Raw genomic sequence first — 24,762 nt, 5'->3', positions numbered from 1 at the left:
TTGCAGTATACAATGGTTTATTTTAACCTATTGTTAGGGACAGCCACATTGATGCAAAGTAGAATTTTTCAAAAAACACACATAAACCCAATTGTTATATTAACAACTTAATGTGTGTGTATCATCTTGTGCTCTGTTGCAGTAGGGAGGAAACCTTTATCCACCATTGGGGGAAAAGAAAAGATATATAAAATGATGTGCCATGGGGCAAAAAGTGTATTTTTGCACAAGTTTGTGCTTAGTATTTTGCAGTGGAGGGGTTGTGTGTAGGCCTTACTGAGGTGACATCAAATCTTTATTATAATTTTAGTTTTTCTAAAACCCTGTCTAATGTTATAACAGTTTTGCAGTACCTGATATGTGTTGAGGTGCAGGAAGAGCCCATAGATCTTGCAACTCCCAGTCTCATAAGACAGCAAAATCAACAAACTTTCTGAGACAGAGAGAGAGTGAGGAAGGGCAGACTGGCTGAGGGCAGGTGGGATGTGAGAAAGCGTGAGGGAGGGCAGACTAAATGGGGACAAGTGGGATGTGTGAAAGCATGAGGGAGGGTAGACTGGTTGAGGACAGTTGGGATGTATGTGAGAGAGTGAGGGAAGGAGGGCAGACTGGCTGAAAGCAGGTAACATATATATATATATATAGTAACATAGTAGGTGACGGCAGAAAAAGACCTGTACAGTCTATCCAGTCTGCCCAACAAGATAAACGCATATGCGCTACTTTATATCTTTATATGTATACTTGACCTTGATTTGTATCTACCATTTTCAGGGCAGAGACCGAAGAAGTCTGCTCAGTACTAGCCCTGCCTCCCAACCACCGATGCTGCCACCCAATCTCCGCTAAGCTTCTGAGGATCCATTCCTTTTGAACAGGATTCCTTTATGTTTATCCCACTCATTTTTCAATTTGGTTACCGTCTTCATCTCCACCACCTCCCGCGGGAGGGCGTTCCAAGTATATACCAGTTTCTCCGTGAAAAAATACTTCCTGACATTTTTCTTGAGTCTGCCCCCCTTCAACCTCATTTCATGTCTTCTAGTTCTACCGTCTTCCCATCTCCAGAACAGGTTCATTTGCAGATTAATACCTTTCAAATATTTGAACGTCTGTATCATATCACCCGTTTCTCCTTTCCTCCAGGGTATACATGTTCAGGTCAGCAAGTTTCTCCTCATACATTTTGTAACGCAAATCCCATACCATTTTTGTAGCTTTTCTTTGCACTGCTTCAATTTTTTTTTAAATCCTTAGCAAGGTACGGCCTCCAAAACTGAACACAATACTCCAGGTGGGGCCTCACCAACGACTTGTACAGGGGCATCAACACCTCCTTTCGTCTGCTGGTCACACCTCTGTCTATACAGCCTAGCAACCTTCTGGCTACAGCCACCGCCTTGTCACACTGTTTTGTCGCCTTCATATCCTCAGATACTATCACCCCAAGATCCCTCTCCCCATCTGTACATATCAGACTCTCACCGCAACATATACGTCTCCCGTGGATTTCTACTTCCTAAGTGCATCACTTTGCATTTCTTCGCATTGAATTTTAATTGCCAAACATTAGACCATTCTTCTAGCTTCTGCAGATCTTTTTTCATGTTTTCCACTCCCTCCCTCCCCCAACTGGCAAGTCATCTGGGATGGACACATTTACTGTGGCTATTCTCTGCTGGAGCCAGTCAAAAGCTCATCCCTTGATTTTGCTGGGGAGCAGCAGGGGGCTTGGGTGCACACTGTTGACAAGAATGAGCGTTTTGGAGCTACACCTGAGAAGGCTGGTGAGCTGCAGAAGTGTACCTATGCCCAGAATAGGAATAGGGAACACTTCATGAACTACCAAAAAACCTCCTGGATGAGGAGGCAGTTGCAGAAGACGCCCAGCAGGAGAGAGAAGAAATAGCATGTGCGCTTCTTGATTTAGTCAGCGACCTACTCTGTCTTCTCTCTGAAAAGATTATCCCCCCAGTGATTTGCTTACTTTATTTATTTTTTGTCTATTAGATTGTAAGCTCTTTGAGCAGGGACTGTCTTTCTTCTATGTTTGTGCAGCGCTGCGTATGCCTTGTAGCGCTATAGAAATGCTAAATAGTAGTAGTAGTAGTAATGGTGCAGGTCAGAAACACAGCCATGAGAGTCTGTGCATTGCTATTCCTTGGACAGAGATTCTGGATGCCATATCAAAAGTGCCCCTGGCCAAGAACTTGCAACACGCCTTCTGTTGCTTGACCAACTGACATAACAGCTCGGCCTGCTCCGGAGGGAGCGCATCAACCAAGTCTGATAGCTGCCGCACCGAGTTCTGCAAGCAGATACTCGTGAAGAGCTGGTAAGACTGAATACGGACGATGAGCATAGAGGCCTGATACATTTTTCTCCCAAAAGAGTCCAGGGTTCTAGCTTCTCTCTCTGCCTCGGGGAGCTGAGGCATAGTCCCTAGTACTCCTGGCTTTTTTGAGAGTGCCATCCACCAACATGGAGTCGTGGGGTAACTGAGAGGTAGAATGTGTGTGAGAGAATGTGGGGCGGAAGACTGGATACAGGCCTCTATGGAAGCATAGACATCATCTACGAGCGCTTTTTTCAGTCCACTTTAATTCAGTTGCTGCCTGTGGCCACTCTGGGGCCTTCCCTCTGCTTCACTGAAACACTGCAAAATGAGGCCCTGGGAAATATTACTGTATTTTGGTAGATGCAGAAAAGGGAATACCCACAGCTAACAAAATGGCTCTTACAGAGCTTCTTGCTTTTGCTTCAGCATACTTATGTGCAACCAACTTCTCTCATCTAATAGTTCTTAAATGTAAAACAATAAAACGTTCTTTTCTCAATTCAAGGAGACTGAGAGCTATTCGATCTTCTCTAAGTCCCAGGACAGTAGCTCAAGCAATTTTGTTACCACACCTTGATTATTACAATTCCTTATATTCTATTAATTTGCAATTAAGGAGACAGCTTCAACTACTATTAAGTATATCAGTGAGCTTAATTTTTAATTTGAGAGACTTTCATGTGGCAACTCCTCTTCTTAATAAGTTGCATTGACTTGACTTAAGTAACCCACCAACCGATTCTGAATTCAACCCATGAAACCATGTAGACACTAAATATGCAACTATAAATGAATCCTAGATCGCTTAAGTTTGCAAGTAATAGAAGTCATCTGAGAAGTAGGTTGACTCTAACTCTGGATATCTCTCCAGTTGAAGGAATGACTCTTAAGGTATGCTGGGAACGTTCATTCAGCTTTCAAACCAGTAGAATTTGGAATAGTATCCCAACTGAAATACAAACTATAACTTCATAGTCTTTTTCATAAATGCGCTTAAGACATATTTTTTTTACCACACAACCATCAAGTTGTAATTTTTAGCATTTTCATTGTTATATTTTAATTGTCAAATGTATGTAAATTCCTTCCAGTTGGGAAGTTTCTTATACTGTTCTCTGTTTTGCACCCATATAAATCTCCATATAGAATAGAATAAACCAATTGTGTCTGAAAAGTGACCTGATTCTGAGAGTGAGTACACTAAAACCATGATTCAGAATGCCTTTTACATCCAAAAAAGTCCAAATGTCTCATTAAAACTGTAAAAGCAAACATGTGCATATATTTCATCATGTTTTAAGACAGTCCACGCTTTGAGTTTAAGTGGCTGTGTTTGCATTCCTGGTATATTTTGAAAACTGCTGCTACTTCTGTGTTATTCCTATGTGATATTTATTTTTAGTTAGTTATATGCATAGAAAAGTGCCATGGTTTATGGGGGCCTTTTTATAGAAAAAATAAAAGTACTTCACAAAACTGAAGAACTTGCCTATAGTGATTAGTCAGATTTCTTGCTTCATTTTCTCAGAGAAAAGATGAAACTGAATTGGTCACTATGGGCAACTTTTGTGAAGAACTTTCTTTTCTCTTCTTTTTATAAATAGGTCCTAAGTCTCATTCTTCAGTTTTAATCAGTTTGTAAGAGCACAACCTGTCAAGGGGCCAGTTTATATGAGAGTAAAATATAATAGATTATACATAGCATAAAGTTCTCAAAAAAAGATAAGAGATCATCACATAACAACATTATATATAACTTGGCAGGGAAGGAAGAAGGCTGAAAGAGCTTCAGGGATCTCTCCCCATAGAAGTTAGAATGCCATATATTGGCTCAACTGTTCACCAACAGCATAAAAAACCTTCCACTGCCTATAAACTTGCTGTCAATTTATCTAACCAAATTAGCAATCATTATTGTGGAAGTAGTCTATTTAGTAATCTACTTAGTTTTACGTTGCTTAGATTGCTATAATTTAGTGTAGTTTACCTACGTCAGAGGAGGACGGGCCCAGGAAGAAAGAAGGGACGTCTGAGGAGGCCTTCTGACTCGCCGATCAGCTGTTCTTGCCCGTGCAGCAGAGGGGAGAGGCGCTGCACGGGCCGGTAAGGCAAAGGGGGGGGGGGGGGCGTTGGAGGGGGGGAGCGGCAGCCACGACCAAAGGGGGCGGGGCACGGGACCGGAGCACGGGACCGGAGCACGGGACCGGAGCATGGCAGGAGGCGGAGCTAGTGTGGGAGAATACACAGGAAGGGAGGAGGGCCGGCCTGGGGCTGGGGCTGCTAAAATTGGAGTTTTTTCGTGCGGGGGGGGGGGGGGAGCGGGGAGCAGCGGGGGGGGGGGGGGGGCAAGGCGTCCATACAGGACGCTCATGACGAGCGCCTTTGCCCCCTCCCGAAACACACGTGTTTGTGGGGTTTTTTTTTTGTTTTGACAGCTGGGCCTTTGTGGCATGCGCAGAGCAGCCAGCATAACGCTTGGCTGCTCTGCGCATGCTTTAGACGCTGATTAACGACGGGTTTAACGATTCTGTGATACATCCTACTTTGCAATACCGATCCGAACATTTCTGGAGTGTTTTTGTAGTGCATTCCTCATTTTTTAAAAATCGTTAAGCACTTTTACGTTTCTTATTTTTTAACGTTTGGTTGATGCATCTGGGCCTGACAGTTTTCAAAAGCAACTGATTTGACAAAACAAGATAACAGTATTCCAAGAGAGAGTAATTTATTAGCAAGTCAAACGGCTTTTATCTTTTCACAGATAATGCCAATTATTTTCAAAGTGAAATACCTTTAAGAAGAGGTTGTTTAAAGTTTAGGGTAAAATCTAGCAACTTAACTATGGTAATTATTATAAATAGCATGTATTATTTTTCGATGTCCTTGCTTTTTTTAGGATGAATGATATATATTTACTAGAGGAAGACAAATGTATGTGGAGTTTGATCATACGGTAATACAGAATATAATAAAAGCCCCACTCAACATTTTTGCTTGCTCTTATGTATTCAAGCTTAGAGTAGTTGTTTTTAGATGCAGAAGAGCATGTATACAGTTAAGCAACTTATAGTAACACAGCATGCATCTTTGATAACAGTATTCTTCCAATGTAATTGTTTTTAAGATTAGATAAAATTTTATATCATAGTTGGAACCTGTTTGCACGTTTAAGCTTCTGGTTCTTTTCTTTATCTGAACAAATTGCTGACTAGCAATGGTTTTTATAGTTACTGTTTGTCAAGACATAGTACTAGATGAGAAGAATTTGTTCTTCTCCTTTCAGGTTCATCCTCTAGAAGCTTTGGTCTTGCATAATTGTATTTTTATTGAATGTTTACTGTTTTATCAAGCTTTCATGATGCACACATGAAAGCTGTACTGAGTAGAGTTTATTTATTTAACCAGGTTAATTCAAAAAAGGATGTCTTTTACTTGTGGGATGATACAAATGTAACATAGACGGATGAAAGCCCTAAATCTGGTAAATTGTGTTAAGTCCAATTCTGACCCCAGGGCTGACATACTAGCATTCTTACAAGGATGCATGAGAAAGACTTCCATACAATAGGACTAGGGAGCATGCAAATCTCTCCCATGCTTAATCATTAAGGATATCCTGAAAACCTGCCTGTTCTGGCCTTCAAGAACTGAGAGTAAAGACTAAGGCTTTAAAGGAAAGGAAAGATAGTAACCACTACACTATTAATCAAAGGCCAGTTTATTTAGTACTAGTCTTGATGTTAAGTTAACAAAAAGCACTTTCTCTAGCAAAGGTTCAAAACCAGAATTCCAGCAAAAATAAGGTATTCAGAAGGAAGGGAAGGCAAGAATTTAAACATAACCTGGCTCAAGAACCAAACTACTGCAGAGGCCAGAATAAAACATGAGACAGGATCCAAGACAGAAAAAACAAAGCATAGGCAGGAACACAATCATAGATAGCACAGATAGCATGGAACCAGGTCAGCTAGAAACTGAATGCTGACCAGGAACATGGGCAAGGGAGCAGAGAAGCACAGATTCCAACTAGAATCTAGGACACGAACAAGACGCTGATAAGACACAATAACCTAGTGCTGATCCATCCCAGAAGCAGGGATGGTAAACCCCTGCTGTCTAGGCTGGCCCCAACAGGGTCAATAAGATGGGAACATGCCTAACAGAGACAGACAAGAAAAAGAACATATGAAGACACATTTATCCCATGAAGATACAAAAGGGATTATGACCTCATCTCTTAGAGGCATGGAGCACGGCATGAGTATACTCTAGCCATCTGCAGTTATTTTGGCTAGAAGGTTCAAGGAACTTCTGGTTTTAGTAATGCATGATACGAACACTGTACTTGATTTCATCATAAGGTAGTCCTATCACTCATCATAAATTCATGCCCACATCTTTTTATGTGAATGAAAAATTAACGCTGCCTATGTTTTATCCTAAACCGAACATAGTAACATAGTAGATGGCGGCTGATAAAGACTAGTATGGTCCATCCAGGCTGCCCAACAAGGTAAGTTCATTAAATTTTTATTTATTTATTTATTTATTTTGTTACATTTGTACCCCACGCTTTCCCACTCATGGCAGGCTCAATGCGGCAGGCAATGGAGGGTTAAGTGACTTGCCCAGAGTCACAAGGAGCTGCCTATGCCGGGAATCGAACTCAGTTCCTCAGTTCCCCAGGACCAAAGTCCACCACCCTAACCACTATGCCACTCTTCCACTCTTGACGTATGGTATGAAGTGATACATTACGTGTATACCTGCTCTTGATTTATCCTTGCCTTTTTTAGGGCATAGACCATAGAAGTCTGCTCGGCCCTAGCCTTGTTCTAAAATTTCTGAAGTTGTTGTCATAGCCCCTGAAAAGCTCCACTCCAGCCCATCCAAATTTATTCAGCCTCAATCAGGGCACAGACTGTAGAAGTCTGCCCAGCACTGGCTTTCCTACCTAATCTCCCCTAAGCTTCTTTGGATCTGATCCTTCTAAACAGGATTCATTTGCTTTTGTCCCATGCATTTTTGAATTCTCTTACAGTTTTCATCTCTACAACTTCCCGTGGAAAGGCATTCCAGGTATCTACCACCCTCTCAGTGAAAAAATATTTCCTGACATCATTCTTAAGCTGGCCCCCTTTCAACTTCAATTTATGTCCTCTAGTTCTACCACCTTCCTGTCTCTGGAAAAGGTTTGTTTGCGGATTAATACCTTTCAAATATTTGAATGTCTGTATCAGTGGCGTAGCCAGACCTGACATTTTGGGTGGGCCCAGAGCTAATATGGGTGGGCACTATATATAGATAGATAGATAGATAGATAGATAGATAGATAGATAGATAGATGTAGATATATAGAGAGAGCCATGAGTAGTGTTTCTTGGGATACTACAAAATAATGCCTTAGAATTCACTTGATGATGGATTTCTAAGTATTCTGCCCAACAGCTGCCCTGCATCAACATAAACCACTTACTTAATGTGAAAAAACCCAATAGTTTTAAATATAGTTACATTATGCCATATCAAACTTGATCAGATATGTCTACTATAATGGCAAATATGTCAACACACATAACAGTATAATCACAGCAATGGCAACTTTGCTTAACAAATGTAAATGCCTGATTAAGCAAAACAGGAAGAAAACCTTTGAAGACTTTTTCCCTTCCTATGGCTCTACTGCTTACTCTCTCTATTCTGATGCAGCCCTTCCCTTCTCTACCTTACCCCCCCCCACCACCACCATCCGTAGCCCAGTATCAATCCTTCCCTTCCCCACCATCCATCCCATAGCTAAACATCAGCTCTATCCATCACCCCACTCCTCCCTGTAGCCTAGCATGAGCCCTGTCCTATTCCCTACCCACCCCCTATGGAATTAAATGAAAAAATACTTTTTTTTCATGCCCACCTCTGCACGCACCCGGTCCACCCAGAGAAAAACGCCGGTGCCTACACTTTAAAAAAAAAAAAAACTTTTTAAACTAGGCACTGCAGAGACCATCCCTACCCAAAAACCCACCAAACTTAAGCTAGCTTGGCACTATTAAAATTTATTGTTGGGTAATTTTTAGGTGGGGATGGGCTCCTCATTGCCCTAGGGTGGCACTGGCAGTGAAACATCTACCCCTCCCCCCCATCCAGAAGCCCACCAGACCACAGCCATCATTTTGATTACAAAAGAGTAATCAAAATGCTGGCAGGTCATGGTGGTGGGCTTCTGGGTGGGCTCTTCACTGCAGGGCAAAAAAAAGGTATATTTTAATAATTAAATATATACATTTTTTGCACTAGGCAGTGAAGTGCTTACCCCACCCAGAAATTCCACAACAATAAATTTTAATAGTGCCCAGGCCCCAGCTAGCTTAATTAAAAAAAAAAATACAAGATGATGTCACCCTATGCCTGGAACAACCTTCCTGAGCCCTTACGCCAAGCCCCCTCCCTGCCCATCTTCAAGTCTTTGCTTAAAGCCCACCTCTTCAATGCTGCTTTCGGCACCTAACTCTTACCTTTTAGGAAATCCAGACTGCCCCAATTTGACTGCCCCTATTGAACTGACTGTTCACTTGTCCTTTAGATTGTAAGCTCTTTGAGCAGGGACTGTCCTTTTATGTTAAATTGTGCAGCGCTGCGTAACCCTAGTAGCGCTTTAGAAATGTTAAGTAGTAGTAGTAAAATTATATGATGTAAAAAAAAAAGCATTTATTATTACCTGCTGCTGCTGAGCTGGGCTTCTGGAATGATATCGATTCCAAGAGAACCTTTCTTTCCCAATAAATTCCCACGATTCAGGGCAGGGCCAGGCTGAGGCTCACACTAATCAATACTAGTCAACCCCCTGCGTGCCGTGCGTGCACGTGCAGCTATGCCCTCAGATGCCACGAGCGAGCCCACGACGGAGCCGAGTGGAGTGAGTCTGAGCAGCCCGCCCGCTGCCACACACAGCCACGTCCGCGTAGGACAGATGGAAACACCTATGATGCACCTGGAGAGATCAGCTGAGTCTGCCCTGAGCGCCAATGGGTGCCTGCGACGTGGTAATACGCTTTACGCTAGGCTGCTCCGCTGCTGCAGCCAGTCACAGTGAGTATGTTATGTGTGTGCGCTTGCTTGGGTGGCGTGGTGGGCAGGCCTGAGCGCCGAAATCGGGCTGGAAGGAAGGAACCTCCTGGAGAGATCATAAGCTGAGCCAGAGCGTGAGCGGGTGCCATCTCTGCCATACGCTAGGCTGCTGCTGCTGCAGTATGCATGCGCTTGGGTGGGCGGGCCTGGGCCCACCCATAGCTACGCCCCTGGTCTGTATCGTATCACCCCTGTTTCTCTTTTCCTCCAGGGTATACATGTTTAGGTCAGCAAGTCTCTCCATGTACGTCTTGCTACGTAAACCCCCTACCATTTTCGTCACTTTTCTCTGAACTGTTTCAAGTCTTTTTACATCCTTTGAAGATAAAGCCTCCAAAACTGAACACAATACTCCAAGTGGGGCCTCACCAATGACTTGTAGAAATCAAACAAGTACCAACGTGAGAAGAACCCTCCAGTCTCTGGAGTGCAAGCAAAAGAACAATCCATTTGAAAGTCTGTGCAGCCATTTGTTTCCATCAACCCCCATCAGACTGGAAGTTCCAGTAGGAAAGTGTTCACTAGCTAATTGGTTACCATCCTGTATTTCAATTCTGTTATGAATGCAGTAGTAGTATCTTTCCAACCAGTACAGTCAAACTTCATGAAATAAGAAACATGGCTGCTACCATAGCTTCTGAAATGCAGCTACTGGATCTTTAATCTATAGTTTCAGTTTGCTGTACTACCTGGACCAGTCTTCAGTGAGAGACTGTACTTTCAGTGCTGGCCTGTCTCAACTCTTACATCATCATGTGATCAGGTTGCTGCCCAACAATGAAAAGTTGTATCTAGAGCTTTTAATCCCGGGTCTTCATCATTTAAAATTTCAAGGGTTACTTTTTGAGACAATTGGGGGCTTTCTCAGGGCTGGAAACATTGGGTTTCATTGGTATATTCATGTCACAACATTTTTTTGTGGATTTTTTTTAAAGGTGGATTTCTAGTGGATTCCATTCAGTGACACAAAACATAGTTTTCCAGCCCCAGAAACAACATCAGCCTAGTCACCCACTTCTTCAAGCCCCAGCCCTAGCCCCAGCCTCAGCATCTGCCTTCCCTTGTCTTAGCTCTAGTCTTCTCTTTCTACTGTCCATAAAGTGACAGGAACTTGTCTGTTTGCTCCCACTGCTCTGTGCTGCTTCATCTGGCTCTTCTGCTAGCACTGTGGAAGAGTTTAAAATAAGAGAGCAAGCAGTTGCATTTTAAGCTCACTCAAAGTGCTGGCAGAGAAACTAGATAAAGTGACATGAGCGAAAAGATAGGCTTGTGCTGCTGGAAAGGGACATCTTTGGCAGCAGCAACCCACTCTAATGATATCAATTTCCCCATTGGTGGGGGCATTTTGGGATTTTTGATTATAACTGAAATTCAGAAGTCCTAGTTATATGCAAACTGGTGCAGCCATGATCTTGGGAGTCACCCACTTAGGTGCATGATTCAATCCTGCTTGCTCATGGAGAAAGCAAAGTTGTTTCTCTGTAACAGGTGTTCTCTGTAGTCAGTGGATTAATCAGGCAAATTGTGTCTCCCACCTAAGACGTGTGCTACTTAAACTATGGAACTGAGAAGACCTTATCCTAGTTCTGAGCTGTGGAAGAGCTGTTCTATCCTGTGGCTTTCCAGAGATGTCATTTACTTGCGTACCTGTTTAATCTTACTGCCAAATGAGAACACCTGTTACAGGGAACCACCTATGTTGCTCATGAGAATTGAGAAAAGTGCTTTAAGAAGTCAAATTGGTCACTTAGAGAACAGTTGCACTAAAAATTGAATCAACCAATTTATGTGAGGGGTATATTTACCATGATGAACATACAGAATATGTCAGCAGATAAAGGCCATCTGATCTATTTAGTCTGCCCATCCTCACCTCCTGCTCACCATTACTATCCCTTATCCTCTAGAGAACCTCTATGCCTTCACTATGCTCTCTTGTACTTCATGTTTTTATCTTCACCACCCTCATTGGAAGTCATCCCATGTGTGCTTAAACTTTTCTGTGAAGAAATCTTTCCATAGATTACTGTTGAGTTTTTCTCCTTTAAGCCTAATCTTAGGCCCCCTGGTTTTAGAGTTTTGTTTGTATTGAAAGAGGCCTACCTGCTGTATATTTGTTCCTTGGAGTATTTCATATCTTTGCCATACCCAGCCCTATGTTGTTCACCATTTGGCGTAGCAATACAATTCCCCTTTTGATTATTGCCTACTTTTATATATTTTATTTGTTATAGTTTTAAATTAATTTTGAATAAAGGTATGCACCCTTTTACATGCATCATTGCAATGGCTGCATGAGGTTTTGATAAAAATTGTAGAATGAATTTTCAGCACATTCTTTCAGCAATGATAAGAACCATTAGAATGTAAAGTGTATATAGCAGATAAAGGACAGTCTTCCAAAATTTCCTGATTTTAGTGGTTTTACTGCCAACTGAATTATCAAATGTATTATATTAGCATCACTACCTTGAACTATTTTAAATGTAGAACTTGTGGTTTGGTGATATGCTATAGTAATAGTTGTGTAAGTTTAAGCTTTATGGTAATTTGTGAGGTTCTGTAGCTTTTGTTGTGCATAATTGTTTTGCTCATGTAGCACTGTGTAAATGTAAATCAGGGCTCAACAAATCCCAGGCTCCAGGTCTCCATGGCGCCTAGAAGTTGCATGCTGTAGCCAGGGATTTTATGCCACTGAATTTGTTTTTCCTATAACTTCCTTCTTCAAATTGTATGTTTTTTGCTGCTGCACTGTGATTTAGCTCTCTATGAAACTTGAGCCATGCAGTGCAGGAAGTCCAGGAAGCCTCTTGGGACTTGAAACTACAAGACTGACCTGAACTTCATGCAGCCCATGGCTTGAGCTTCGTAGAGAGCCGGATCATGGTGGGGGAATAGAAGCATGTTGTTTCTCCTGGGAATACAGTCCCTTAAGATAAGGGCAAAAAGTGCCAGTATCACAAAGACAGACAGACAGACTGGGTGAAGGCAGTGGGGAGGGGGAGGGTATGAGAAGAGAAAGGCAGACTGGGTGAAATCTGTGGGAGAGGGGTATGAAAGGAGAGAAGCAGACTGGGTGAAGGCTAGGAGAGAGGTGGTATGAGAGAGAAACTGATGGGGATCAGGTTATGGTGATAGGTGAAAGAAAAATGCAATTGTCTCTTTCCTTCACTATCAGGAGGGTGCTGTCACATAGCTGGCAGCATGCTTTGGGAAGGGAGAGATGATTGGCTTCTGTTAGCTGAGAAACCTTAAGGAACTGATTCCTAAAGTTTTTTTTGCCCACAGACACAAAAATAGGCAAAAAGCCTCAGTAAGTCAGTTTCTAAAAGAGCTACTGCTGACCTGGGAGGGAATCCCCCACCCCTCAAACTTCACTGGGGGTAGATAATAAAGAAACAAAATTTCAGATAAAACATGACTTCTTTACAAGGTAACAGAAAAATGGAATAGATATTTTTGTGTCATGGAATTTATTTTCAGATTTTATGTTTGTGGTTCATTGATTGACCTTTACTTCTCCACTGCTGCTAAATGTTTATTACTGTGCGCAATGGTTGATGCTTTTTATGCTTACTACATGATGGCATTATCTTTAAACAAATGCCTCTGATATGGCAGTTTTATCCTTTGGCTTCCAACAGCTACTGCACAACTGTTAAATTTAGATTAAGATTATCTGAAGATAGTGCCACAACTCAGCAGCTCAAAGTTCAAAGGAGATCATTAACTTCAAGGACAAGAACAGCTGAGTTTATTATCTATGCATTTTAGAGCAGAGGTCCAGATCAAGTACCTTTCACTGAAGTTAAAACTAATTTTATTATTATGTTTTTTTAGGACCAATGACCTGTTTTATCTTAATTTTGTAAATCTGAAGAAGTACATAACTAATGATAATAGTAAACCATTTCAGTATCGAGCTCTCTCTCATTACTATCTACAAATGTTTCCTTATGATGTTTAAGTATTAGTTTTGAACACATTATGGGACATTCAAGAACTATACTAAAGGCTTTGGGCATGCAAATTTTGCCCCTGTGATTTGGTACTGGGCTGATATTATTTGGTAAGCTCTGTATGGGAATGATGATTGGTGTCATATTTAAACTATGAATGCAGAATTTAAATTGCATCTGTCTACTTTATCAAATAGGTCTTTATCTGTATTTTATTTCTTCCTGTTGTCAGTGCCAGTGTGGGACAGGCACTGGGTAATTGTCCACTGAGTTGATCTTCTTTTAATTTGCCTATTTGTTCAAAAAAGCGATAACTGCCCCCAAATAGTATGTTGCAGTCTGCAAAGACATGGCACAGAGGGGCAAAGTACACCTCAAAATCATGCTTAATCAATGTTGTTGATGAGGCAGGAGCAGCTGGGGGTTGCTCCTGCTTCCCAGTAAATCCCCAGGGATTTTAAGGTTGACTTTAAAAGAGGTGTTGGGGGGTGGTTTTATGCTTTGAGGCAGGGCTTCAGGGACACTTAATTTTATTAATACGATATTGGATAGGTAGGAACAGAGGCTGCCACAATAGGTTGTTTTGGAGAGGAAGGAGACAAGGAGCAGGACTTTGATCCACCCACTATGTATTTTTATAGTTCTGTTCCTAGGCAGGAGGTTCAAGGAGAGGAGTGGTAGCCTCCGATTACCACTTGATTACTGGGAACTTCTAGGGAAATGCTGGGAGATGGACTTTCTTATCTTTATCCAAATTTCTAGCAATTGGAACAAAAGTGTTAGAGCACCAGCTCATACATTTGTTAACCAGTGCTTCTGGGGAAAATGAACTTGTGTTAATGCAACTCAGTAAATGGAAATTTAAATAAGATGAAACTAAATATAGTGTTAAAATAGTAAAAATATGTCTTATTTCTATTGTCTCCCCTTCATGTATGTTTGTGTTTGTATGTATGTCTATATGTATATGTGTGGATGTATATAAATATAGATACATGCTGTTTGTACCTTGTAGACATAGCAATCAAGAACTGATGTTCTTATTTCCCTTAATATAAAATTATTTTCATGTAGTTTCTTATGAAATCTAGGAAGCAATGTTGTTTTCACCCAGATTTTCTGTGAAAGATTCTAAAACCCATGAAAATCTCAGTTTTTTTTATAATGAAATTTATATGACTTTTGAAAATTTTAGTTACGTTTTTACAGTAGTTCTCTGCCCAGTAAAACCTTTTTACATTTTGTACATATGACCAATATTCTCAGTGGATAGGTGTTTTGATTTCCATTTTTCCTAAAGTATGCTTTATCTCATGTTAGCAGAATCATAAAGTTTAATTATTTTTTTATGTTTATGTTTGAAGAAGGAAAACAAAGTGCTACTGACCACCCACAGCGGTCATGCTTGTATAAAATTGAATTTAGGGAAGGTGGGAAGGCAACCTAGCTTTCAGCAATATTTGGGTATATCTGTTTAACCAGGAAATGTCTTTAATTCTGCTAGGAAGGTCAGCAATATAACAACTTCTTTCAAGACTGATAAACAGTGATAAATAAAATATGATGTGCTCAATGAGGTTCAGTTTATGTAAAGGAAATTTAATGGGAAGTAGCTACATTGGTAGCAGCTGGACTAGCTTCCTGAATATCAGTTGTGTGTGATATTCTAGACATAGTTAAAATGCATTGTTCAGATATGAAATCAGATAGGGTGGAAAAGGAAAATTGACTATACTTTGTGAATAATATAATTGTAATATTTACTGATTTTTCCCTTTTCTTTTTTTTTTTTAGGCTATTTTCATGATTCCTACGAATCCACCACCAACATTCCGGAAGCCAGAACTCTGGTCAGATGAGTTCACTGATTTTGTCAAGAAATGTTTAGTGAAAAATCCTGAGCAAAGAGCAACTGCAACACAGCTTTTACAGGTTCATATTCATATATTCCTCAAACTATTTCTTTTTATTTCTAAATTCTGTGCTCTTGTTGACTTTAGCAAAGTTAGTATGTCATACGATTGTGATGACAATCATTTTCATCACCATGGGCTTCAACATGAGTTTATCTAGTATGGTAAACCTTTTCTCAAATTATTGTTTTCCATTTTGGTATAAAACGGAAATGGATCATGAAAAAAAGAGTTCGCTTAATTTTTTTTACATCAATGTACATTTTTGGTATATAGGCAATACTCTTGTACTGAGCATGGCATGCATCATTTGAAATCACAGCAAAAAGTGTGTTGGATGCATACAAATTAGCTTATAGCTGTTTGTTTATATCAGCCATACAATTTAGATACAATTTAGATTTTCCACTTTTGTTCTGTAACAACACAGTCACTTTTGTTTCTGCTTTTAAAAATATTCCTTTCTTTGTGTTGGCCCTGAGAGGTTGGGCAGAATTTGGAATATATGATGGCTAGACTGACATGCGAAGTGCACCTCTGCAAACTGGAACCACTCTGGGTGGGAGCTCAGGAGGGCTCTGTCCAAGAAGGAGAAACATTTTCTGCTCCCGTGGAGGGGAACATCCTGGTGGCCTCTTCCCTGGTTTAGGGAAATGGGAGGAGTACCTGAGAGAAATAAACACTGTCATTGACCTGGGGTCAGCTTATTCCCTCTACTGGTTAGCTTAGTCTAGATGCAGGAAGATCTGAGGTAATTTTGGACTTCTTATGAGAAACCTTTCAGGCAGTGAACTGTTCTTTACAGGTGAAATCTTTATGATTGTATACATCTTGATCCTGGATATTACTGTTAATCTTGATTTGGGTGCTCGTGTGGAGTTTGTATGCATGGATGATGGTCAGTATAAAGTGACTCTCTGGATTCGACTGTTCTTCTGGAGAATTCCATGGAGTTAGTGACTTTAAGGCTGCTTGTTCTCACATGTGTCGGCCCAGGAAACGGAGCAAATTTTTGCCCAGAGTCTTCTGGCGCGTGAATTATGTGCACCGCGCATGCGCAGACGATTTTCCGCCCGTCGCGTGAGCATGCCCCTTAGTTCTTTTTCGTCCGTGACAAGGTGATAGACTGTTTTTCTGATCTCGTTTTTTGGGACCAGGAACTACAGTCTGACGACTTTTTTGTCATTTTCTTAAAAAATAAAAAGATTATTACCCGTAGTTTCTTTTAGTTTTTTGCCTATTTTTCAGTTTACTTTCTTTTTCGACGCGGCCGGCCTTTAGGCCACGCGGTCGGGGTTCTCCCTTTTTGTGCCCTTTGCTTTTTTTGCATGATTACGTCGTTTGATTTCGCCGAAGCCATTTTTCCTTCCATGTCGTCGAGGACACCCAGCGGCTTCAAACGTTGTACACGGTGCAACCAGACCATCTCAGGTACCGATATCCATGCCTGGTGTATCCAGTGCCTTGGGCCCGACCATAGCCCAGCTGTTTGTAGTCTGTGTCTTCGTATGAAGAAATGGACACAAGCATCTCGAGAGGCCCAACGAGAAAAGCTTTTTGCGGCTCGGTCCGGTCCATCGACGTCGACATCGGTACCGAGGTCGTTGATATCAACAGGAGCATCGACGTCGGGAGGAGAGGTAATGGCTGCCCCAAGACCACCACATGCTGGGAGCAGTAAGGCGTCGAGTGGGTCTCCACCTGCCTCGAGGCCTCCTGTTATGCAGCCCCCCCGGGATCGACCTTCATTGAACCCGGCCCCGAGGAGACGTGAGGATTCCACTTCCTCATCGGTACCGAGGAGTCTCGATGATGGGCATCGAGCGAAGGCTAAGAAGCACCGTCATTGTTCTCCTTCGACACACGGTGCTGGGAGCTCCAGGGCGTCGAGAGAGTCGGCACCTGAGAAGCGTCAGCGTCAAGAGGACCGCTCCCCCTCTGTACAGGAGGTGCCGATGCGTTGATCTCGTGGCAGCCCAATACCTCCTTCCAAGCCTCGACAGAATCTGCCACCGGCTGCACCACCGACCCCGCAGCCTTTTCCGATGGCGGCTCGCGACAAACGCATCTGGGCCCTGCTTCCAGAGCTTCTGGAGGGATAGCTGTGCCACATCTGCTTCAGTGTCGGGGGTGCTTGCGCCTTCTGTGCCACTGGCTGCAGCGGCGTCTGGCCCTTCCTCTGCAGAGAGGTCCCCGGCCTCGGTGACGCCTGCGGCATTGACGTCGGCTGCCACCCGGGTTGAATCCCCTTTGACGTCGGTGGAGGAAGCTTCACTGCAGTCTAGGCGGGCGTTGACTTCTCGACATCGCCATCGAGGACATCGTTCCTTGGCGTTGAGGCAGGCTCAGTCTCGGAGTGCCCTGAGGGAGGTCTTATCCAATACTGAAGAGGAGCGTTCGTGGGAATCAGAGGAAGACCCCAGGTACTTTTCTTCTGATGAGTCCTTTGGGATTCCCTCTGAACCTTCCCCTCCACCAGAAAGGAGGCTATCTCCACCGGAGAGTCTGTCCTTTACATCTTTTGTCCGGGAAATGGCTATGGCTATTCCTTTCCCTCTGGAGGTTGAGGATGAGCCCAGGGCTGAGATACTCGAGGTCCTGGATTATCCTTCTCCACCTAGAGAGGCTGTGACGGCTCCTCTACATAAGGTACTGAAGGAAGTCCTTATGCGGAACTGGTCATTCCCTCTGTCTGGCCCCGTGATCCACAAAAAAGCTGAATCCCAGTATCAGATCCACGGTGAACCTGGATTGATGAGTTCTCACTTACCCCACAATTCCATGGTGGTGGACTCCACCCTCAAAAGAGCCAAGAGTACTAGGGACTATGCTTCAGCGTCCCCAGGCAGAGAATCTAGTACTCTTGATTCTTTTGGGAGGAAAACGTATCAGGCCGTTATGCTTACCGCCAAAATTCAATCTTACCAGCTCTTCACGAGCATCCACTTGCGGAACTCAGTGAGGCAATTGTCCAGCTTGGTTGACGCACTCCCTCCAGAGCTGGCCAAGCCTTTTTGCCAGGTGGTCAGGCAGCAGAAGGCGCATCGAAAATTCCTGGCCAGGGGTACGTTCGGCACTTTTGATGTAGCATCCAGGATCGCTGCCCAAGGTATAGTGATGCGCAGACACTCATGGCTGCGTGTCTCTGACCTAGATCATTCGGTCCAGCAGTGGATGGCGGATGTTCGTTGCCGAGGGGATGACCTTTTTGGTGAGAAAGTAGAGGATCTAGTGGACCAGATCAAGAAGCACAATGATGCTATGGATTCTCTCTCCTGCTGGGCGTCTTCTGCTACTATCTCCTCATCTAGGAGGTTTTTTTGGAGGGAAGAGGAGTGCTCCCTATTCCTATGCTAGGCGTAGGTACACTCCTGCTTCTCGGCAGCCTACACAGGCTCAGTCCCAGCGCACTCATTCTTGTCAACAGTGTGCACCTAAGGCCACTGCGGCTCCCCAGCAAAAGCAAGGGACGGGCTTTTGAGTGGCTCTAGTTCAGCATAGCCTCAGTAAACGTGTCCGTACCGGACGACTTGCCGGTTGGGGGGAGGTTAATGTTTTTTCACCAAAGGTGGCCTCTTATAACCTCCGACCGGTGGGTTCTTCAAATTGGTTAGGATACACCCTCAATCTGGAATCCAAGCCTCCAAATTGCCCACCGGGAGCTCAGTCCTTCAGTTCCCAGCACAAGCAGGTACTTGGCAGAGGAACTCTTCGCTCTTCTACAGGCCCAAACGGTTGAACCCGTTCCACCAGGGGAAGAAGGGCTGGGATTCTATTCCAGGCACTTCCTTGTGCAAAAGAAAACAGGAGGGATGCGTCCCATCCTAGACCTAAGGGCCCTGAACAAATTTCTTATCTGTGAAAAGTTCAGAATGGTTTTCCTAGGCACCCTTCTTCCCATGATTCAGGAAAAAGATTGGCTATGCTCTCTGGACTTGAAGGATGCTTACACACACATTTCGATACTTCCAGCTCACAGGAAGTATCTTTCATTTCGACTGGGAACACAGCACTTTCAGTACTGTGTGCTGCCTTTTGGTCTGTCATCTGCGCCTAGAGTATTCACAAAGTGCCTAGCAGTAGTCACAGCGTTGCTACGCAGACTGGGAGTGCATGTGTTCCCTTATCTTGACTATTGGCTGGTGAAGAGCACCTCGAAGCAGGTGCTCTGGAGTCCATGCGAATGACTATTAAGGTGCTGGAGCTACTGGGGTTCGTCATAAATTATCCCAAGTCCCATCTCACCCCAGTCCAAAAATTGGAATTCATTGGAGCTCTGCTGAACACTCAGAAAGCTCGAGCTTACCTCCCTGAGTCAAAGGCGGACAACCTTCTGTCTCTGGTGACCATGGTTCGAGCATCTCAGCAGGACACGGCTCGGCAGAAGTTGAGACTTCTGGGGCACATGGCCTCCACAATTCAAGTAACACCCATGGCATGTCTACATATAAGATCAGCTCATTGGACCCTAGCTTCCCAGTGGTATCAAGCTGCGGGGGATCTAGAGGATGTAATCCAACTGTCCACCGACTTTCGGAATTCTCTTCAGTGGTGGATGATTCGATCCAATTTGACTTTGGGCGACCATTCCAAATTCCACAGCCACGAAAAGTGCTGAGGATGGATGCATCTCTCCTGGGGTGAGGAGCTCATGTAGATGGGCTCCACAATCAGGGAGCCTGGTCCTTTCAGGAAAAAGGTCTACAGATCAACCTCCTGGAATTAAGAGCAATGTGGAACGCTCTAAAGGCTTTCAGAGATCAGTTGTCCAACCAAGTAATCTTAACAGACAGACAATCAGGTTGCCATGTTTTACACCAACAAGCAGGGGGGCAACAGATCTCAACCTCTGTGTCAGGAAGCCATCCAGATGTGACTTTGGGCTTGCCATCATGGCATGTTTCTCCAAGCCACTTATCTGGCAGGTGTAAACAATAGTCTGGCCGACAGGTTGAGCAGGATAATGCAACCACACGAGTGGTCACTGAACATGGGCGTTGTCCGCAAGATCTTCTGAGCGTGGGGCACCCCCTCGGTGGATCTTTTTGCCACTCAGATCAATCACATGGTCCCTCAGTTCTGTTCCAGACTTCAGGCCCACGACAGACTAGCGTCAGATGCCTTTCTTCTCCATTGGGGGACAGGCCTGCATGCGTATCCCAAACAATATCTCCAAAACTGGGATGACAGATGCAGGAGCATACTAGACGAAATTGCTCCACTACAAACAAGAACCACAAGAAGACACAGATCAATACCTTGGTTCATCGAAGAACTGAAAAAACTAAAAACACAAGTCAGGAGACTCGAACGTGCATGGCAAAAAATGAAAAATGAACATACACTTAAAGATTGGAAACAAATGCAAAGAAAATACAAATATACAATAAGACAAACAAAAAGAGTATACTACAAAACCAAGATAGGACCAGAGTACAAAGACGCACATAAACTCTACCAACTTGTGAATAAATTAATAGACACCACACTGGTTACAACAACCAGCACAGACACCCCATCGGCAGACCAACTTGCCAAATACTTCAATGAGAAAATGATAAAACTTCGATCCACATTACCACTCAATACCACTAATCACAAAACATTTATGGATTGCCTGGACCCTACTCCCGGTGAATACCCAACAGATCGAACTTGGAATGACTTTGACCTGATAACCGAAGAAAACATAACTGAAGCACTTAACAAATTCTCCAAAACCCACTCCAAACTGGATATCTGCCCCAGTAGCCTAATAAGATTCACTCCCAAACGCTACATAACAGACCTTATTGCACACCTGAACTACATGTTACAACATGGACTTTTCCCCAAGGACAAAGGAAATAAATTACTTACACCCATTCCCAAAGACTTAAAGAAAAAACTAAATGACACAACCAACTATCGACCAGTAGCATCCATTCCCTTGATAATAAAACTAATGGAAAGCATAGTAACCAAACAACTCACCAATTACCTAAACAAATTCACAATACTACATGATTCACAGTCAGGATTTCAATCCAACCATAGCACTGAAACAGTACTAACCACCATTATAACCAAATTCAAACAACTAATTGCAACTGGAAACAATGTACTACTCCTACAATTCGATATGTCCAGTGCTTCTTAACAGCAAGAACTTATCAAGTGATCTCTAACTCAAAAACATCAACACCATGGAAACCTGAATTCGGAGTACCACAAGGATCACCGCTCTCACCAACCCTTTGTAACCTAATGATGACACCTTTAGCCAAATCGCTATCCAACCAAGGACTCAACCCATACATTTATGCAAACGATGTTACGATATATATCCCGTTTAAACAAGACATAGCCGAAATCACAAATGAAATCACATACAGCTTCCAAATAATGAACTCATGGGCGGACGCATTCCAACTAAAGCTAAATGCAGAAAAAACACAATGTCTCATACTGACCTCACAATACAACACAAACAAACCCAATACCATAAACACCCCAGACTACACCCTACCGGTCTCAGACAGCTTGAAAATTCTGGGAGTCACGAATGATCGAAATCTCACATTCGAAGATCATGAGAAAAATACAGCAAAGAAAATGTTCCATTCAATGTGGAAACTTAAAAGAATCAAACCTTTCTTCCCAAGGGAAGTATTCCGCAGCCTAGTGCAATCAATGTTGCACAGTCACCTAGACTACTGCAATGCCATCTACGCCGGATGCAAAGAACAAATCATCAAGAAGCTTCAGACCGCTCAAAACACAGCAGCCAGACTCATATTTGGGAAAGCGAAATACGAACGCGCCAAACCCCTAAGAGAAAAACTACACTGGCTCCCACTAAAAGAATGTATTGCGTTCAATGTTTGCACCCTGGTCCACAAAATCGTTCAAGGAGAAGCTCCGACCTACAAGTATGACCTTATAGATTTGCCTATTAGGAATGCAAAAAGATCATCACACACATTCCTCAACCTCCACTATCCTAACTGCAAAGGGCTAAAATATAAATCCACATACGCGACCAGTTTCTCATACATCTACACACAGCTATGGAACGCATTACTGAAGGCCATAAAAACAACGCAAGACCTAACCATCTTCCGAAGATTACTGAAAACAGACCTTTTCAAGAAGGCATACCATAAACATTCATCTTAAAGACTAAAAAACAATATACACAATTATACAAAACCGAACTCTTATTACATGACTGATTAAACTCTTTGAAATTAATGATCAAGCAATACCACTTTAAACCTTAGGCTGAATAGGGACTCTTTATAGTCCATGACCTAATGTATGTTACAATCCAACTTAGGACTCAGGATCCTCACGCATTACCATAATGTTTTCTTCTTAACCATGTAAATATGCACCTGATGTATATATACACCACGATCTGTTCCATGTATGTTATGTTACATGTTTATTACCATATATGTATGTACCTTAACGCAATACTACTTGTAATTCTGTTACCCGGAAATGGCAACCGCCATTACGGCAAATGTAAGCCACATTGAGCCTGCAAATTGGTGGGAAAATGTGGGATACAAATGTTACAAATAAAATAAATACCTGTAGTAGGGAAGACTTTGCTGAAACTCAAGCAAGACTGCGGAACCATGATCCTGATTTCACCCTTCTGGCCATGTCAGATTTGGTTCCCTCTTCTTCTGGAGTTGTCCTCCGAAGAACCGTGGAGATTGGACTGTTTTCCAACCCTCATCACTCAGAACGAGGGGTCGCTTCTGCATCCCAACCTCCAGTCTCTGGCTCTCACGGTCTGGATGTTGAGAGCTTAGAATTTGCCTCCTTGGATCTATAAGAGGGTGTCTCCCGAGTCTTGCTTGCTTCCAGAAAAGATTCCACGAAGAGGTGTTACTCTTTCAAATGGAGGGGGTTTGCCGTCTGGTGTGACAGCAGGGCCCTAGATCTTCTTTCTTGTCCTACACAGACCCTGCTTGAATACCTTCTACAACTCCATAAGAGTTCACCTTAGTGCGATTAGTGCTTATCATCGTCGTGTAGAGGGTAAACCTATCTCTGGACAGCCTTTAGTTGTTTGCTTCATGAGAGGTTTGCTTTTGTCAAAGCCCCCGGTCAGACCTCCACCAGTGTCATGGGATCTCAGTGTCGTTCTCACCCAGCTAATGAAAGTTCTTTTTGAGCCACTGAATTCCTGCCAATTGAAGTACTTGACCTGGAAGGTCATTTTCTTGGGGGCGTTACTTCAGCTCATAGGATCAGTGAGCTTCAGGCCTTGGTAGTGCATGCACCTTATATCAAGTTTCATCACAACAGAGTAGTCCTCTGCACGCACCCTAAGTTCCTGCCTAAGGTGGTGTCAGAGTTCCATCTGAACCAGGCAATTATCTTGCCAACATTTTTTCCCCATCATACCCACCCTGGCGAAAACAGTTTGCATACATTGGACTGCAAGAGAGCATTGGCCTTTTACGTGGAGCGGATGAAGCCCTTCAGACAGTCTACCACTACTACTATTTAGCATTTTTATAGCGCTACAAAGCGTACGCAGCGCTGCACAAACATAGAAGAAAGACAGTCCCTGCTCAGAGAGCTTACAATCTCCGCCCAGTTGTTTGTTTCTTTCAACCCCAACAGAAGGAGAGTTGCCATCAGAAAATGCACAATCTCCAATTGGCTAGCAGATTGCATTTCCTACACTTATGCTCAAGCTGGGCTGACTGTAGAGGGCCATGTCACGGCTCATAATGTTAGAGCCATGGCTGCGTCAGTGGCTCACTTAAAATCAGCCTCCATTGAAGAGATTTGCAAGGCTGCAACGTGGTCATCAGTCCACACATTCACATCTCACTACTGCCTTGAGCAGGATACCCAACGCGACAGTCGGTTTGGGCAGTCAGTGCTGCAGAATGTGTTCGGGGTTTAGAATCCAACTCCACCCCCCTAGACCCATTTTTGTTCTGTTCCAGGTTGCACTCCCAGTTAGTTGTTTATGGTTTCAGGTCAATCTATGTTATGTCCTCGCCGTTGCGACGCCCAATTGACCAATGTTCATTGTTTTGAGTGAGCCTGGTTGCTAGGGATACCCCACATGTGAGAACAAGCAGCCTGCTTGTCCTCGGAGAAAGCGAAGATACTTACCTGTAGCAGGTATTCTCCGAGGACAGCAGGGTGATTGTTCTCAGAAACCCGCCCACCTCCCCTTTGAAGTTGTTACTAGTTTGTTGTATGCTTTTTGATTTAACTAAGGGGCACGCTCACACGACGGGCAGGAAGTCGTCCACGCATGCGCGGTGCATGTAATTCACGTGCCAGAAGACTGCGCAAAGCTTTTTATTTTGCTTCAAAAATTTGCTCCGTTTCCTGCAATCAGTCTGCTGTCCTCGGAGAATACCTGCTACAGGTAAGTATCTTCGCTTTATGGGATTGTGGATTA

At 43.2% G+C, this 24,762-nt stretch overlaps 1 protein-coding gene across 1 annotated transcript in view; it reads left to right on the top strand.

Moving 5' to 3' along the window:
• Positions 1-24,762, top strand: part of STK3 (serine/threonine kinase 3) — a 412,802-nt gene that overhangs the window by 148,007 nt on the left and 240,033 nt on the right. Inside the window, exon 7 of the mRNA XM_030217172.1 lies at positions 15,220-15,357. Within this exon, the coding sequence (XP_030073032.1) occupies positions 15,220-15,357 (138 nt within the window). The remainder of the gene's footprint in view (positions 1-15,219; positions 15,358-24,762) is intronic.

The sequence above is a fragment of the Microcaecilia unicolor genome, chromosome 1, assembly GCF_901765095.1.
Source record: "Microcaecilia unicolor chromosome 1, aMicUni1.1, whole genome shotgun sequence".
Taxonomy (NCBI): Eukaryota; Metazoa; Chordata; class Amphibia; order Gymnophiona; family Siphonopidae; genus Microcaecilia; species Microcaecilia unicolor.
This window is presented reverse-complemented; position numbering and strand designations above follow the sequence as displayed.